The sequence below is a fragment of the Etheostoma cragini genome, chromosome 24, assembly GCF_013103735.1.
Source record: "Etheostoma cragini isolate CJK2018 chromosome 24, CSU_Ecrag_1.0, whole genome shotgun sequence".
Lineage (NCBI taxonomy): Eukaryota > Metazoa > Chordata > Actinopteri > Perciformes > Percidae > Etheostoma > Etheostoma cragini.
The window spans coordinates 6,135,426-6,151,484 of record NC_048430.1 but is presented as its reverse complement, the minus strand read 5'-3'; the positions used below and the strand labels follow the sequence as shown (position 1 = coordinate 6,151,484).

The 16,059-nt window shown below is 42.6% G+C and overlaps 2 protein-coding genes across 2 annotated transcripts in view; both read left to right on the top strand.

Moving 5' to 3' along the window:
* The first annotated feature begins 1,935 nt into the window (after positions 1-1,935).
* Positions 1,936-12,541, top strand: LOC117939585 (ras-related protein Rap-2a-like). The gene is made up of 2 exons (XM_034865030.1): positions 1,936-2,711; positions 11,310-12,541. The coding sequence occupies exons 1-2, from the start codon at positions 2,398-2,400 to the stop codon at positions 11,545-11,547; spliced, it is 552 nt and encodes a 183-aa protein (XP_034720921.1). The 5' UTR covers positions 1,936-2,397; the 3' UTR covers positions 11,548-12,541.
* Positions 12,542-13,289: 748 nt separating this feature from the next.
* The window catches only part of mrpl39 (mitochondrial ribosomal protein L39), a 22,699-nt gene continuing 19,929 nt past the window's right edge, over positions 13,290-16,059 (top strand). Inside the window, exons 1-5 of the mRNA XM_034865023.1 lie at positions 13,290-13,507; positions 14,461-14,667; positions 14,882-15,021; positions 15,587-15,686; positions 15,977-16,044. Coding sequence (XP_034720914.1) covers positions 13,471-13,507; positions 14,461-14,667; positions 14,882-15,021; positions 15,587-15,686; positions 15,977-16,044 — 552 coding nt within the window. The 5' untranslated portion in view covers positions 13,290-13,470. The remainder of the gene's footprint in view (positions 13,508-14,460; positions 14,668-14,881; positions 15,022-15,586; positions 15,687-15,976; positions 16,045-16,059) is intronic.

Sequence of the window (16,059 nt, the reverse complement as noted above, 5' to 3'; positions counted from 1 at the left end):
TGCTTAGAAATTAAGTGTTAACGAGCAGTTGGACAGGTGTACCTAATAAAGTGGCCGGTGAGTGTATATACACAGTGTATATATATTTAAGAAGTAAATAATCTATAAATTCAGATGTTCCCCCATGACAAAGGACCTTTAGGTTCCACACCGAGACATTATATTTGAGGCGTATGTATCAATAGAGTTAAGGATTGCACTTTTCATATTGTTTAAAGATGTGATCTGTTTTTCATTTCCTTTTAAGGGTTTACAGGTTTCTGCACCTTGCTAGTACAGTAAATCTCTTCATCAATCAAAAGCAGATACCACCGGTAAATAACTTCAATTCAACATGTTGCATGAGAAACCAATATTTTCTTTTCTTACTAAACGATAACGTACTGAATGTTTCTAGTGAAAAAAAAAAAAGTCTGTACACAAATTGTCCTAATTTGGTGACCCACAATGCCCTTGTGTATGGAATCCTTTTGAGATGTTATGTTTTTTTTTTTTACGTGTTGGCAATGATTGACTGATGGAAAAAAGAAAAACGTAAGCACTTTCTGAGCAGTTGGTCATCTGAGCAGACTCAGCTTATCCAAACACTTTGCCTTATCTTGAGTCCATCGTGCTTAAGGTTTTATGTTTTTAAAAGCTTGTATGGAATTTATTAAGGAGACTTGAACGGGTCTCTTTTCTCAAATCCTCTCTCAGTTTTATTTAAAATATGTATCTTTATATTTAAAAAATAATATTTTTAGGGTTTTAATGTGCGCACCAGCCACCACAAGGCCAAGGCGGGGGGAACTGCAACAGAGTGAACAGTCATTGATCTTTTCTTCTGGTGTCCCAAATCTGAAGTGAGATCTCTTGTCCCATTGCCTTACAATGGAACTGGAATGTGTAATTCACAGCTTTAGCCAGCAGAGGGCACTACACTGGAGACTGCAGGTTCTGAATTGTGACTGACCGGCCATCATTGTTGCAGTGTCCCCCAGCAACAGAGTAAAGACATAAAGATAAATTGACAAGAAGGCCCTCATCGGATTTATAGTTTCAATGTAATCATTTTTAAATGTATTCTTTTTGCATATATTTTGTGCTATTTTATGTTCTATAGTCAAATGTTTCTTTGGTTCCAGCAAGATAGTGTAAAATCTATTGAAAGAAAGAAATAAAGAAAATCAAAGAAGGGCTTCGTCTGGATCTCTCATTCGTGTCATTTAAAGGTCCTGTTTGTGTAAAAACGTTAGAATCACTATTTGTATTTGCAGGATTGTATCTGACTAACTATAGACCAGTAAGGTAGTTCAGTCCTGAACTGTCGGTGGTCCCTAGTTTTTCTTCGGGGCCCTCTCAAAAGCCCCTGTTGGTCCCTGACGTCCACATAAGGGAGCCATGAAAGTCAATAAACAGCAGATCACAGACTAATTTAAATGACATTTAAGGTTGTTTCAGCTAATTGGTTTTAAGATTTACAATAACATTTTAATGATTTTTGACACAGATGATGAACATAACGATAAGGCCTCAGAGTGGGACAAGTAAACTCTTTAACTGATGGTTTTCCAAGTCATTTCCTGTGACTGCAGAGGAGGATTTTTGTGTAAAGTGAAGGAAAATATATGAGGGGTCAATAACACTGTTTAAATGGCCATAGAGAATGCCCATGTACAGGGTCCTGGGTGTGGGATCACAAAACACATGTGTCATTCTTTAGAGAAGTTGCAAAAAATAAAAAATAAACGTTAAGGATGTGTTCTACTTTGACAGCTTATCAAAATGTAGATGATTTAGTAGATTTAGTTTTGTTCCTAAGGGATCTCCAAAGTACCACATGATGTTGTATAATTCCCATAATGATAAGGTTGTTTCTCTAACATCTTTGTCTATCTTCCTCCAATTCTTCCACTGTCTCCAGGCGGCACTAATCACCCCCCATACCCAGTGGACGCACCGATCCAGAGGCGTGGATTCCCAGCACTGTAGCCTTCTTAAGGAGAAACGGGCTCTTTGCCTTTAACTGTAGGCTACTGTACCCCACTGGGCAGACAAATGTAGTGTTAGCTCATCTGTTTTCTCGGCACATAAAAAGATGCGCCGTGTTGTTGTTTCTAATAATAGCCAGTCTTATTTTACCACACCGACGCCTCATTGCATTATGGATGCCTCCGGAATGGTTTCCCTGCAAGATAGCGTGGGAATATTTCCGTAGAGGCTGTGGCTGCTCATACCCAGGCTACATGCTCCAGCATCCCGCCTTGAACTGCAAGAGCACCTCGGTTAGCGTTGGCTGTCCCTGTGTCATGGCTGTAGTGGGAGTCTAGACTACTGTTTATGGGGATGCGCTTCTTTTTTCCGCTGTTGTAGACTTTATTCTCTGCATGCCGGATTTAAGTCCACAGGAGGAGCGCTATGCGGGAGTATAAGGTGGTGGTGCTCGGCAGCGGCGGGGTGGGGAAGTCCGCCCTCACGGTCCAGTTTGTCACCGGGACATTTATAGAGAAGTACGATCCGACCATTGAAGATTTCTACAGAAAGGAGATCGAAGTGGACTCCTCTCCGTCGGTGCTGGAGATCCTCGACACAGCCGGCACCGAGCAGTTCGCCTCAATGAGGGACCTTTACATCAGGAACGGCCAAGGCTTCATCCTGGTCTACAGTCTGGTCAACCAGCAAAGTTTTCAGGACATCAAGCCCATGAGAGACCAGATCATCAGGGTGAAAAGGTGAGACAAAGTCCGATGTATTATATAAAGCACCACTGTCTATTGTCTTGTAAATATATTCTGATGCAATAGGGATGAGGTTCTTCTGTTTTAGGCCCCCAACAATGGTCCCATCCTGGGGCATTATGGACACAAAAAGCTGGTTGTGTTAGTGGGAGAGAAAGTTTTAATTACCATACCCATTCCTTGACATTACCTCATTCATTTACAGTGAAATAAAATTGAACTATTCCTCGTTTTGCCGGAGTACACCCAGGAACCTCCCAAGGGCCCATAGATCCCCCACTTAAAGAACCACAACCAGATTTGTAGATATCTTTCACAATTAGGCCCAGAATTCATCCCATACTTACATCCTCTCATCTCCCTCCTCTTCCTTCCTGTCTGGATCCCCTCCACCGCTCCGTGAGAAGCTGCAACCAGCTCATGTGTTCTTCATAAGAGCCCAGCTGCGGCTCACCTGTCATAGATCAACCCGCTGAACTCTCGCTGGGTTTGATATTCTCTGTCTCTCACACATGACTAACTCTGGACGAGTGGGATCTTTCCTTTTGGTTGGTGACATCGGGGTTTTGGACTCAGTGCCTCCCTTAATCTGCTTAATGACCGTGACAGACCACAGCTGTAATTGATTTGGTGCTATGTCAGTGATTTCTGTTTTAAAGGTTAAAAACAGTCCATTCGGGATCTTCTGACGGCCCGGGGGTTCACGGCCCAGATTGAGTCCACCTGGGACACCCGAGTTGTGTGTTATCCCTGTTTACTTCTCCCTCTAGGACACTGTGAACACAAGCATACTTAAAATATAGTATCAGCAAGACCATTATGTTGAAATATAAGGTTCCATTTTCAATCAGGTTATAGATGACGTTTATGGGGACATGCAGGAGAGTTGGCCAAAGACATATCATTGGTCATTATATTTGCATGATGGCCGATGATTAGCAATGGGAGGCTGCCAAACTCACAGGGCCTTAAATGTTAAAAATAATAGGAAAATGAGACTCTTTTCATATCTGTTCACTAAATGTGAAGGTGCAGCATGAAGATGGTTAGCTTAGCTTAGCTAAGGACTTGATGCAGAGGAATCAGCTAGCTCGGCTCTGTCCGAAAAGAAAAAGAAAATCAGCCTTCCAGCCCCTCTACAGCTCACTAATTGACAAATCTACACAAAAATGTAGTACACAAATCACAAGTTGTAGTTTAATGGGAGGGTTAAGTGCTGGACTTTTTCTTAGCAGGGCGTAGATCTTTTTATTATCTTGAGGTTGCCAGGCAACCAGCGGAGACTTCAGGATTTCACTGCCGAATAGTCCAGCACATAACCCCCCCCCCTTACCACAAAATTATGAAAGTAAGTACCAAATGTGTAAAAAAGACTTTTGCAGAAGGACTGATAAACTGACACAGAGTAGACAGGCCGGTCCTAATGTCTCCTGTCTAATTTCTTTTTCTTATCTAACATGCTGTGTTCCTCTTATTAATCTTCCCTCTTACAGCTTTTTTTCAATAAAATAGGCAGTGGGACATTTATTTATCTAACTGCAAATTGAGTAATAATTCATAATTTAACCGGCACAGTTTGGTGCAGTGCTCTTCACCTCCATCAACCGGAGTGAACTGAATGCTCCTGTGGCACAGACGTCACAGGCCGAGTGGAAGCAGAAGAGCGTCACAGCTGACGTGGCACAGTGGGGACGAGTGCATGAGGGAACCCCTTTGAAAATTAAAAAGATGGAAAAACTGTGCTGTGCCGCCTCCAGCCAGCCGCCACCTGATGCGGCTGCCTACGCTGCACCAACCACCGCTGTCAAGTGTGTATCTGTAAATATTTCATACTTTTATTTCACACTGCTCTGGGTTTGAAGTAGGGATTGTTACTGTATGTTTTTATCCCACTATATTATACAATGCTTTAAAAAAAACATTGTATGGAATTTATTACGGTTTGTCTCAAAGAACCAAATCATTGCACAGTGCAGGGACATGCAGTAATCTGTTTATTTAAGCATGGCCTCACTTGACTCCACGCTGTCCATCTTTAATAAAACTAGCAACACAATCAGCTCTTAGTTGTCTCCAGGAGATCAGCCTCCCTCTTCCCAACTTCTTGCTGAGCCAGCAGCAGCAATAACAAGCGCCACACAGATGTAGTATGTGCCCACTGACTAGAACTTTAATGGGATTGTGTTGGGTTGGAAGCCAAGAAGACTTCAGGCCTGCATTAGGGAGACATAAACCAGCATGCCTTTGCAGGGGGTGGCTGCAGAAGGATGTGTTCTACTTTGACAGCTTATCAAAATGGTCTCAGAACATTTGCACCCCGCAAAGAAAACGCCACATTCAATATTAAATATTAACTGTTCACAGTTACAGTAACAAGCTATTTAAATTTGCTAGCTGGACCTCCCAGCTGGACGGGCCTGGAACACCTCCCTAGGGAGGCGCCCAGGAAGGCATCCTTACCAGATGCCCGGACCACCTCAACTGGCTCCTTGTGGTTTGCATAGTTGTTAATGTCAAGTGAATTTCAGGTTTCCCTTGGACTGTGGTAGGGTCTGCGTCATTGTCGGTGGCAGGCTATAAAAGGCTGCCGGTTTACGTCAGGCACCGCTGCTGTCAGGACCCCACGCTACCTGTGGTCCTCAGTTTAGTTTGTTGAGCCCATGGCTGCCATTTTATGTGGTCATTGTTGGTGCAATAAACACCTGGTTGGCCTGCCCCACACCTCCGTCCCATGTCCTGCTGTACACATAGTTAAACATAATTTGCTCTTACAAGTGTATCACTGTGTACTTTGTCCACAGCAGGCCCCGCCAATTGGTCCCAAAGCTGAAACTAGCTGAAACAAAAGTCTGCACTGCATCTACCTAATTGGTTATTATATATTTCAGCAGAAAGAATGAGGAAATCTATATGAGACGCTCTGACATGATTAAATATTGTGCTTTTCATGACAAGTGTGTATAACTTATGCATGTTTTCTCTGACACACTCCACCCTCTGTAGACCTAAGCACCTCACAGACCAACCCAATAAACTCCATTTCAGTTGCTATCTGTGAAAACATCTGGGTGTAGCCCTCCTCCCAATCTAATAATCTCCACGTTTGCATGTGAAGGGTTATCATAGAACCCCGGAGGAGGAGGCACGTTCAAAGCACTTGAGCTGCATTTTCACGCTGCACTGATGCTGTGTCTAATAGCAGGAGGTGAGCATCTTGGGAAAAGGGTGGAGAGACCCAAGCTACATATCCCAGGGGGCAGTTTGGTGTAGGCCCAAAGCAACTTCCTGACCTCAGACATTTAGCATTTGCCATCAAGGAGAGAGTTGTAAAGCAGCCAGCTTGGTTTAAAATGGGAGTTAAAGAGAGCCTCCAGTAAGGTACTCATTGTTGGTGTGTAACTCTGTGGAAAGGGTTTTCACTATTATCTTCAATATATCACACTCAAAAATGACTTGTAGCTTTCTGGCAGCTCTGAAATATCTGAAAACAGATATGACAGTCTTTAAAGCAAAGGGTCTATACTTGCAACACCTTGGCACGGGTTGAACTTGTCCCTGGCTTCCAAATAGTTCCAAAGAGGGTCGTCCTTTCCCAGACTGTTTTGGAGTCCCAAGGAGGTGGATATAATTTACAAGCAACCCCCCAATTTGTGTGTTGTGACCCCTTAGGAAAAAATGGCATTGCTTTGATCTGTATCTGGGTTTTCCCACATTTAGGTCTAATAAACTACAGAACTGAAAACCGGAGATCAATTAGGATTCCAGATTAGTAAGTATTTTGGAATAACAGAGGACTGAAGGGGCCTGGTTCCAGATCTCTTAATTGCTGTCCTTTTTTTCAGCATCTCAAGTCTGGGGTCTTCAGGTCTGGGGTTGGAAAAACAATCAGAGCTTCGTAGGTGGGATTAGGAATGAAATCTGGAACATTAATAACATTTAAGTTTCCTCACACTTTGTTACTTTACACATCGTTTAATCTCACTTTGAATTATTGTCTTTGTTTAGCTGCACAGAACAGTAGGAGTAATACAACTAATTAACACATGTCTACTCCCATACTGCCTATACTGCCTTTGCATCTGCAGGAAAGAAAATACGATTATCTGGAGGAGCTGCGCGGCACCATTAAAGATGGAAATGAAGCCTGGGGCTTCATAATAAAAAAAAAAGAAAAGATTAAAGACCTTTTCCATCTGCTGTGCAGGCCCTCTTTGTGTCTGTTTATCACAGGAATGTGGTTGTGTTATTTTTTTCCTTGCTTTCCTCTTCATGTTGCCGGGATGCTAGGCGCTAAATTAGCTATAGAAGCTTCGTTCTCCCTCTGGGAGTTAACACAGCGTAGGCACTACACCAAAGGGCCTGGGATTCTTCTGTCCGCTCCTACAAACAGATGCATGCATTCAGCTGGCTGTCACAGTGTATCTGCTCCAACTGCTAATTAACAGAAGATACAGAGAGCAAAGAAAAGGCGACTGCAGGGTTGGAGGGCTTCACGTTGGAGATGCCCGACTGTTTTTTTGTATGTGTGTACGTGTTTGCTGGTGCTTTGGGGCTTGTGAAAACATGCAAGCGAGTTCAATGTAGCTATTTAGCACAGCAGGTAGCCTTAATGAGGCTGTTGTACCCTGAGGCTCAGTGGAAAATGTAGAGGCCATCTTTTTTTGTGTGAGTTGTAAACAATGATTCTCTGTGTGTGGAAGTGTTTGTGAGTTTGCCTCCCCCCCAACAGGAATAACACCCTGCGGAGGCAAATGGCCGTAACTAGTTTTTGTGTGCTGTAAAGGTCAAATGTATAACAGCAAAAGTTATTTAACACTCCACTAATGAGAATGCAGCAGCGGCTTTTCACTAGTCTGGATCAACGGAAGTACGTCAGAAAGTCAGACATCGCCCCTTCACAGCGCTAACAACCTCCGAGTTAGTGAGCTAACGTCACATGCTGAAAATGGCACGCAGATTTACAAGGAATGTGTTTACGGCCTTTACTTTCTAACTAACTAACTTTGGGATGGAAGGCAAGGATTGCTATGGACAAAATCCAGTATACAGTGACACACTGGTAACTTTAACCCCGTATCCAGATCATTTACTAGCTCCCGTTACTGTATTATGGGAACAGTTAACTTCATTTAAAACTTCATGTGGTAATTTCTTTTGCGGGATGCAACTGTTCCACCAAAACAAGTGCCTTCGTTAGACCTGAGATTGTGCACCGTCCGGAGCTCAGAGAGACGGCCGTGATTGGTTCATAGAAATGCCCAGTGCGTTTTTTTCCTCATATCCCAGAATGTATGTGTGGTGTAGCCAAACCTTACTGCACAGCACCGTGGAGATAGGTGAGGGATTGCAAGACTAGCTTTTCCCAATTGGACGTACAGATGATGGCTTTTTATGATCGCCATGGACTCCCTCAGAAACATACTCACAGTATCGTTCAGAAAGATTTTTTTTACAGCGATATTATAGAGATCAATACAGATTTTAACATCCATAGCTCTGTAAAATTTCATTAGCTCAGCCACCTGCTGTTGCCTATTCCATAAATCCAATCTGACAACTCGCCCACTGCATTTCGAAAACAAAAAGCTGCATTTTCATACAGCTGGTAGTTTCAGCCAAGCAACCCAAACACATTCCAACTCTGCTGATAATTCCCATAGTGCTTGGCTGCCAACTCTTGTGCTGGACCAGGAACAAGTTAGCAATGTTGGTAATTTTGCCTGATTTATATTCATAGAACCTGTAGAGTAAAACCACTTCAGGAAAAACATAAGCGTTGAACTGTACTTCTAAAGCCTTGGTACCATGAGAACATTCAGGGAGCTGACACGGCTTTTTAAAACTACTTAAAGTTGTAAGTGTGCTACTATGATTGACCCTTTTTACCTGTAACACGTAGCTATTTTATTTTGATTTGTTAATATAAAATCATGCAGCTTCAAAGCTCAAAATAAAAGCACTATCTATAGAGAATAGCCTCTGTCAGTGGTATATTGTTGTATTACTGACCCATTGATATATATAAACAGTATTTTAACGTTGTAGCAGGTCGAGGTGGAGCTAGTTTAATTGACTTTATGTACAGTTGAGTAGTTTATTCTATAACAATATGTCACATTTTACAAGCTCGTTATGGGTTTTGCATGTCAAACCTTAATCCGCAAAGAAAATATGGTAGAATAAAAAAAGTAAATTTCCTTCTGAAATGAAGTAAATAGACGTATAAAATAGCAGAAAAATGGAAATACTACGATGTCAACTTCCCATGGGAAGAATAACACAAAGAACTGGAAGCGCTTCTGCAAAAATAAGGATTTTAGATCTCATCCAAACCACGACAGAATGTGAAAAAGGTTTATTTTCAATGTTATAAATTTACAGTCATAAGGCCGAGTTATACTGTACAGTAGGTAGAGACACTTCTTAGCTATTAAGCAAACCAGCTAGCAAAACGCCCAATGTTTCAACCCAAATACTAAGTGACATGTTCTTCCATTACACATGATATCAACCTGTTAATCCCCATGGGGAGACTTTTGTTCTTGCTGTGTTGAGCAGTTTCAGCTTCTCCTCATCTGGTGAGGAGGGAGCGGGAGTTTGATGCTGCAACAAACAATCTCTGTACAAACTCCCTACCCAACCCTGAGAAGCTGGCTCTCCCCGTGTCTTTGTAGTTATATATAGAGTTTCTCCTACTAGGCTGTCAGATTGCATTTGTCTGCATGGTGCTCTCCTTGTTCACACTTCACACCCTCTAGACTCCAGCTTTCCAAACCCACAGCCCATGCGAGATGCTTGTCCTGCTGAGGTCAGCTGCTGTTTTTGTGTGTGTGTGTGTTGCACACTGCGGCCGCTGTGAGGGAAAATGTCAAGCTGCAGGGAAGTCTTTGACATTAGAATTTTTCTGCACGAGTTTTCCCCGCTTGTGTTCAAGCTTGTTTGTCGACCGATCGCTGTCGGAGGAAGTTGCTGACGTTATTTGTAATAATTTCCCATTTGCACTTCATGTGTGAATTCCTCTGGGAGGTCAGGTTCAGCCACAGATTAGTACCCTTGAAACTAGCAGGGCCCACTGTAATCCTCACGGACACTTCAGCAGATCCAGCAGGTGCTCATGTGTCCTCCACTCCGCTGCCTGCACTCATTTCCTCCAGATCTCTGGTCCCTCTTCTGCTCAGTGAGACATTTGCCAACTCTTTTCCACGCCTCAGCTCTTCTCCCAGCTGAGAAGTGTGGCAGCAGGCCACCAATTTGTAGATAAGAGCGCATTTCTCAATAGCACCAGCAGATCAATAAGCCAGGCCCCCGAAAGCACTTAGGAATGACTGATGGCCGAGGCTATTAGGTGGTCTGTGCCCATTGCCTGTTGTGAGAATATATACCCTCTGTAATTGACATCCTGCAGTTATTTAATCAGAGAAAACGTGAAGGACGTCTATATGAAATGAAATATCTAGTGCCTGATCAAAGTAACTGTCTTTGTACCGTAACGAGCTTACTGTACCAACACGTTTGTGAAACAACTGTCGCCACAAATTATGTTTGCATATGTTTCCAGAAGCAACATCCTGGTTACTCTGGTTACATTCATTGGAACTGCTCATTTCTTTAGATGCTCCCATATATCCAACTTGATCTGCGTTGGTTTAGTTTATGACTTCAAAAATCTTGCACAATAACTCTACACTTTAAAGTCTACCATTTGCCATAATTTATCATTTAACCTTGTTCTTATGTGCAATTCAAACAACTTTTTGTGGGATTTGAGTGAATTGACCCTTTAAACATATTATATTAAAAGTGTCTACTCTTCCCCTAAAATATGTAGATTATCTACATTATATTTTGCTGTCCCCATGTCAACACCGTGATGAGATTTAAATGAAGGGATGCACAAATCTAAAGCTGAATATTTTAACTATATGTTATTTCCAAGACCAATGTTCATACCCCCGATGCAAGAGCAGCACATTAGCTGTATTCAATTATTCAATAACCTATACCATTACTCTCCCCAGCCTGGTTTCTTTGTATTGATGGATGGAAGAGGACTGGGATCGTCAGCCACACGCTGGGGGAAGAAAGCTTTTGATCTGTTAAGACATGCTTCATGCATGATAAAAATGATGCAAAGTAAAGGGAAAATGATTTTAAACAAGAATTGAAAGCCATTAAATGTACAGCTTGCATGCCATGCTAACACATATATAATGTATCCCAGAATGAATAGAGCATCGGAACATTGAAAAGAGGCAATTATTGTTTTCGTGGTGACCGCCTACTGATATTAGACACCCGGGGAGCGATGGAGGCCTTCTGGGAAGCTGCAACTGAATGTAGCTGGATGTAGTTTATCCCTCTCCTCTTGTTCCATTGTGCATTGTTCGAACCCCTTATTGTTTCAGCATCTAACAAATACAATATGTAGGCCAACAATGCACGCACACACACATGTTGTCACTGAGTTTAGTCTCTCCTTCCCTCCCCTCTTTTCTCCCTTAGGTATCAGGATGTTTCTGTAGTCCCGGTCTGTAACAAAACACACCCAGCGGGGGAGAAGGCCTCTGATATTACTGTCTGTCTCAATTACAGGTATCAGCAGGTCCCGGTGGTGCTGGTGGGTAATAAGGTGGACCTGGAGGAGGAGAGGGAAGTGTCCCCCAGCGAGGGCCAGGCGTTGGCCGAGGATTGGGGCTGCCCCTTCATGGAGACATCGGCCAAGAGCAAGACCATGGTGGACGAGCTTTTTGCCGAGATCGTGAGGCAGATGGACTTCTGCCCTTTGCCGGACCGGAGAGAGGCCTGCTGCCCCGCCTGCAGCATACAGTAGCAGCCTGCTGGAGGGGTGATGGATGGGTGGATGGTTAGGAACTAGAATGCAAATGAATTCATGTTAGATAGATTGAAGATGGGGGGGATTGCAAGGGAAAATCCAATTCTAAAACAGTTTCAATCTGCTTTCTGTATCTATCAGTTTAGGCCTGTGCTCTGATCAAGAGGCATTCTTGGAAATGTAAGAAATCCCAAACTGAAGCAGAAGTAGAGAAAGGAGGTCAATGGAAAATAAAATGTCAACATACATCCCTCCTCGGACACAGGGTGGATTTTTCCCTTGAAAGAAAAACAACAACACTTGACCTCCCACATTCATCACCATGCTGATTATTAGGAGCAAATGTTCGGGGGTTTCCCAAAGGCAGCACGGTGCCAAAACCATTGTAAAAGCCATCAACAACAAGGATTATAGTGCTAAATGCTTTTTGGGAAACCAGCCATACATCCAAGCAGTGATGGCAGTGTGTTATTGGTCCTCTTTTCTTCTGCTTGTATTTTTCTTTTTGCACTTTTGGGACCTTGGGACAGTGCGAGTCCAATCACCAAGTATCCGAACGGATGTCAAGTAAATCCACTGTGAAGGAGTCTAACTGGAGGCTCATTTTACAGCAGGCCCGCCTAACTATGAATGAATGAATAGATGAACGAATGTTTAAAAAGGAAACCGCACCTTTGGGGAAAGTCATTCAGAAGATCCCAAATGTTGACATACTGTGGATGACGCGTGCATAAAGTTGTCCTGTCACACTGACATTGAGTACAATCAATCTCACCCAAAGAGACAGTATCAAACATTCAATCAGTCGTTCAAACAAACACACAAACACTTGTCTAAACACCTTACAGATGATACAAATGCCTTGTTACATTGTATGAAGTGAACATCAGTGTCAGTGTTTAGGTCATTTATCTTAAGTCACATCAGACGTGTTAGTGGTTCAATGTGAGAAACACTTATTTTCAACAAAAAATAAATCTTTATGCACAAATGTGTCATGCGTATTTATTGTTGAATTATAATTTTTGTGTGACTGTAGTGGTAAAGCAACTTATATTTTGCTTTCATTGTTAAAAGCAGCTCCAACTGAGTGTCATTTACAACTTCAAAGTTGTGTCTCTCTTCTTTTAATTTAACCTCCAGAGGTCAATAGAATTGCACTCACAGTGAAAGTAGCCTTTCAGCTTCGCTATTTAGCTGTAATCTGGCTCCATCTTGGCCTGTGCGAGATGATTTATAATGTTTTGGTCCTGCGGCTGGGTTTCCTGGCCAGGCGTCCTGCTGTTACTGCTGCTGCCATTAGTGCCAACACTTACCGCTGATTCTGGTACTGAAAAATCCAACGAGCATTTGTCAAATTCTGAATTCCATTAGAGGCCATTAGAGGATGATATTGGGACATGTGAGACTTTAGAGCCAAGATCATAACTTTGGATTCCATCCAATCAGTTTAAGAGCAACAGACTTTCAACACTTAGGAAACAGAGATTCAGAATTAAATTGTTAAGGGACGCCATAAATATCTAAACTTTAGTACAAGTGCCTAAAGAAATATCAAAGATGTATTCTACAGAGATATATTATGTCGTTAGAGACTGTTGATTAAAAATGGTGCTGACAGATATTCCCCGCCCCCTCTCTCTACTGAATGTAACAAAGTATTGCAGGGTTACCTTTACGTTAGCCTACTGGAAATGACTGCCAACAGCGACACCTGCTGTTATAAAATGGGACAGCACACCGTCATCTTCACGGACCTTTCCGCCCCTGGTCTTCAGTTCCTACCCGGATCTAATTATTGTTGCACACGAAATAGGCATGGCGTCCTTCACTCAGAGGCATAAGTGACATAGATTTATTTATTTGCCCTTTCGTATCTAGTATACGTTGTTTTATGTATGTGTAGAAATATTGTTTCCAATGGCGACCAGGACCGTGTGTCAAGTTCTCCAGCGCCGTGAGTAACCGTTAACCGGCTAGCATTAGCATGTGAGCTAGCTAGGTAGGTTAAGAGGAGTTTTGCTTTATACTGCTCGAGTCTGGATGAAGAAACATGTTGACTTGTAGGAAAAAACAGACGTGTAATTAATAACGTGAATCATGGCGCTGTTTCGTTAACTATCCCAGTAAGCTAGCGTTATTCCAGCACGCACAGAACCACCACAAAATCCCCTTCTCGTTGATTAGACTAAATACACCTGTGCTTTTCCTGCTGTGAACTGTTGGAAATGGCGGTCGTTAAAAGTGGCTGTTACCCAGCTTTGACATAACTCAAACCAAAAGTTGTCTTTAGTCTCATAATACGCAGCAGACTCCTTTAATACGCTGCTGTAATTTCGGTTACCAAGCTGCGTTTATTTTCAGCATTAGTTCTCAAAGTTACAATTGATGTTAACCTCTGCAAGAAAAGGATTTAACTTCTACTTGACTATCAGTATAATCCCAACTTTATTCCAAATATGACTTTTACACATCATGTCACTCAAGTCAGCAAAATCAGGCTGTAAATGCCTTCAAACACCACGTTTAAAGTGTGTAAAATGTTATATGCTGACATGGGTTAGAAAGGTTAAGCAAGTGTATCCTGACTATGAGCTAATAAGATACATCTAATAATAATCTAATATGGGTCAAGCTCCAAAAAACACCATAGCCTACACTTCCCATACTGCAACTCCATAGCTTGTTGGGTTCCACACACCTACTTTGAAACACAGACTTTGTTAGAAATTGTAGTCTCGAGCCCAGATGACCCGGATGACATCGCTTTGACACCAATAACACATAACATGTCAGCATGACATAGTATGAGAAGATGGAGAATCCTCTGCTATCCTTTTGGTTTCTTTTGTTCCTCCTCCGTTCTTATTTTTTTTTCTGCTTGAATCCTTTCGTCCTCCCCCTCCACAGGCTTTGCATCTTCTGCAGCAGCTGTGCGCACGCAGGCCACTGAAGTCCGCAGCCACCGCAACGCTGTCTTCTCCAGAGAGCAGGCCAGGCAGAGGGCTCTGTACCCCCGCATTGAGAAGATAGAGGTGTCTATGCAGGGCCCTGGGCTGGATGGTACACTGCTCATCATGAACAGAGGAATGTCCACTCCGATGAGCTGTGCCAGACGTGAGTGAAAGGGAGCGTGGCTGCAGGATGAATGTAGAAAGAAAACCATTGATCTTTTGCCGGGTTTTAACTGTTTTTGTTTGTTACACAATCCTCAGACTGTGAGAAACTTCACATCTCTGCTTCATTTGCATGTATTAATAATGCATTGCCTCATGATTTGTTAATAAGTACTAGTTTTGCACTGAGCTGAACTCCCCTGTGTTTCCCTCAGATCTGACAGAGCATCACCTGACCAACTCGGCCCTGGCCCTGGTGGACGGGGAACCGTGGTCTCTTCACCGACCCCTCACCCAATCCTGCTCACTCACTCTGCTCACATTTAAAGACAGTGATCCAACTCTGGTCAACCAGGTACAGGAACAACAAAAATGTATTATACATAAAGGTTTTCAAATTGTTTTCCTGTTTTCTTTCTTTTTTTCTTAGATAAGTGACAAAATGAGGAAAGTCAGGACATTTCATACATTTTCTGGGGAACTTTTATGAAATGAGTAATTGTTATAATTTCTTGTTTTGGTACGTGACAGTGTGTTTATAAATTGCATGGCCAATTTTACAGCAGGCCCAGCTTTAGTAAGATGTTTGACTCCGCTTTTTATATTACCTTAAAGGATAGGGACACCTTTTTCAAGTCTCTCTATCTTAATACAATACATATATGTACAGTATAGTGAAATAGTAATTGGTCACTGTAGTTGTTCCTGCTGTAAATACGGCCATTAAGAGATCCCCTCTTGTAGCACTTCTATTGGAAGAGATGGGGGACTGTATACATTCACAGTCCTGTTTCTGTGTAAAAATGTATTCTTAATTTCAGCCAAAGCTCATATGGAGGTTTAGCAGTCTGAGTTAGCCAAATGGCTTTAAGAAAATAAACAGGTGATATCAAGAAAGTGTGCTCTTGTTTCCCCTGCAGGCCTATTGGCGTTCCTGTGCCGGCTTGCTAGGCCAGGTACTGGAGACTGCTTTCAAAGACGACTTTACCGTGGAGCTGCTCGACACACCAGAGGTGCCAGGTAGAGGAGCTTCTCTAACTGTACCCTGACCAGCCATCAGAGAGCAGTAGAATTAGTCTTTGGTCCAGACATTTCTGCCAGGAACATTTGATACCAATTAGAAAGTTGGAGTGCAGTGTCGGTCTTTGGCAGTTCAGGTAGGTTATAATGTTGAGTGAAATTGTTTAGGCTGATTGAATAGAACTCCTGGCAGGTCATTTTCTCAGTTTACATTAATGAAACATACCTGTTGGATTCTGGTGAGAGTTGCTTTGGTGCTAATTTGATTTTGTTTGTGTGTTTCCATTTAGTTACTTTAGGGGCTTTCTGCTGTGATGTGGTGCTGGACCCTCAGCTGGACTCATGGACCCCCTCTGCGGTGTGTGTGTGTGTG

Excerpts from the sequence above, each read along its gene's own strand:
- LOC117939585 (XM_034865030.1), top strand. The coding sequence starts at position 2,398 with ATGCGGGAGTATAAGGTGGTGGTGCTCGGCAGCGGCGGGGTGGGGAAG. Across the intron at positions 2,712-11,309 it reads CAGATCATCAGGGTGAAAAG|GTATCAGCAGGTCCCGGTGG; the intron begins GTGAGACAAAGT and ends TCTCAATTACAG.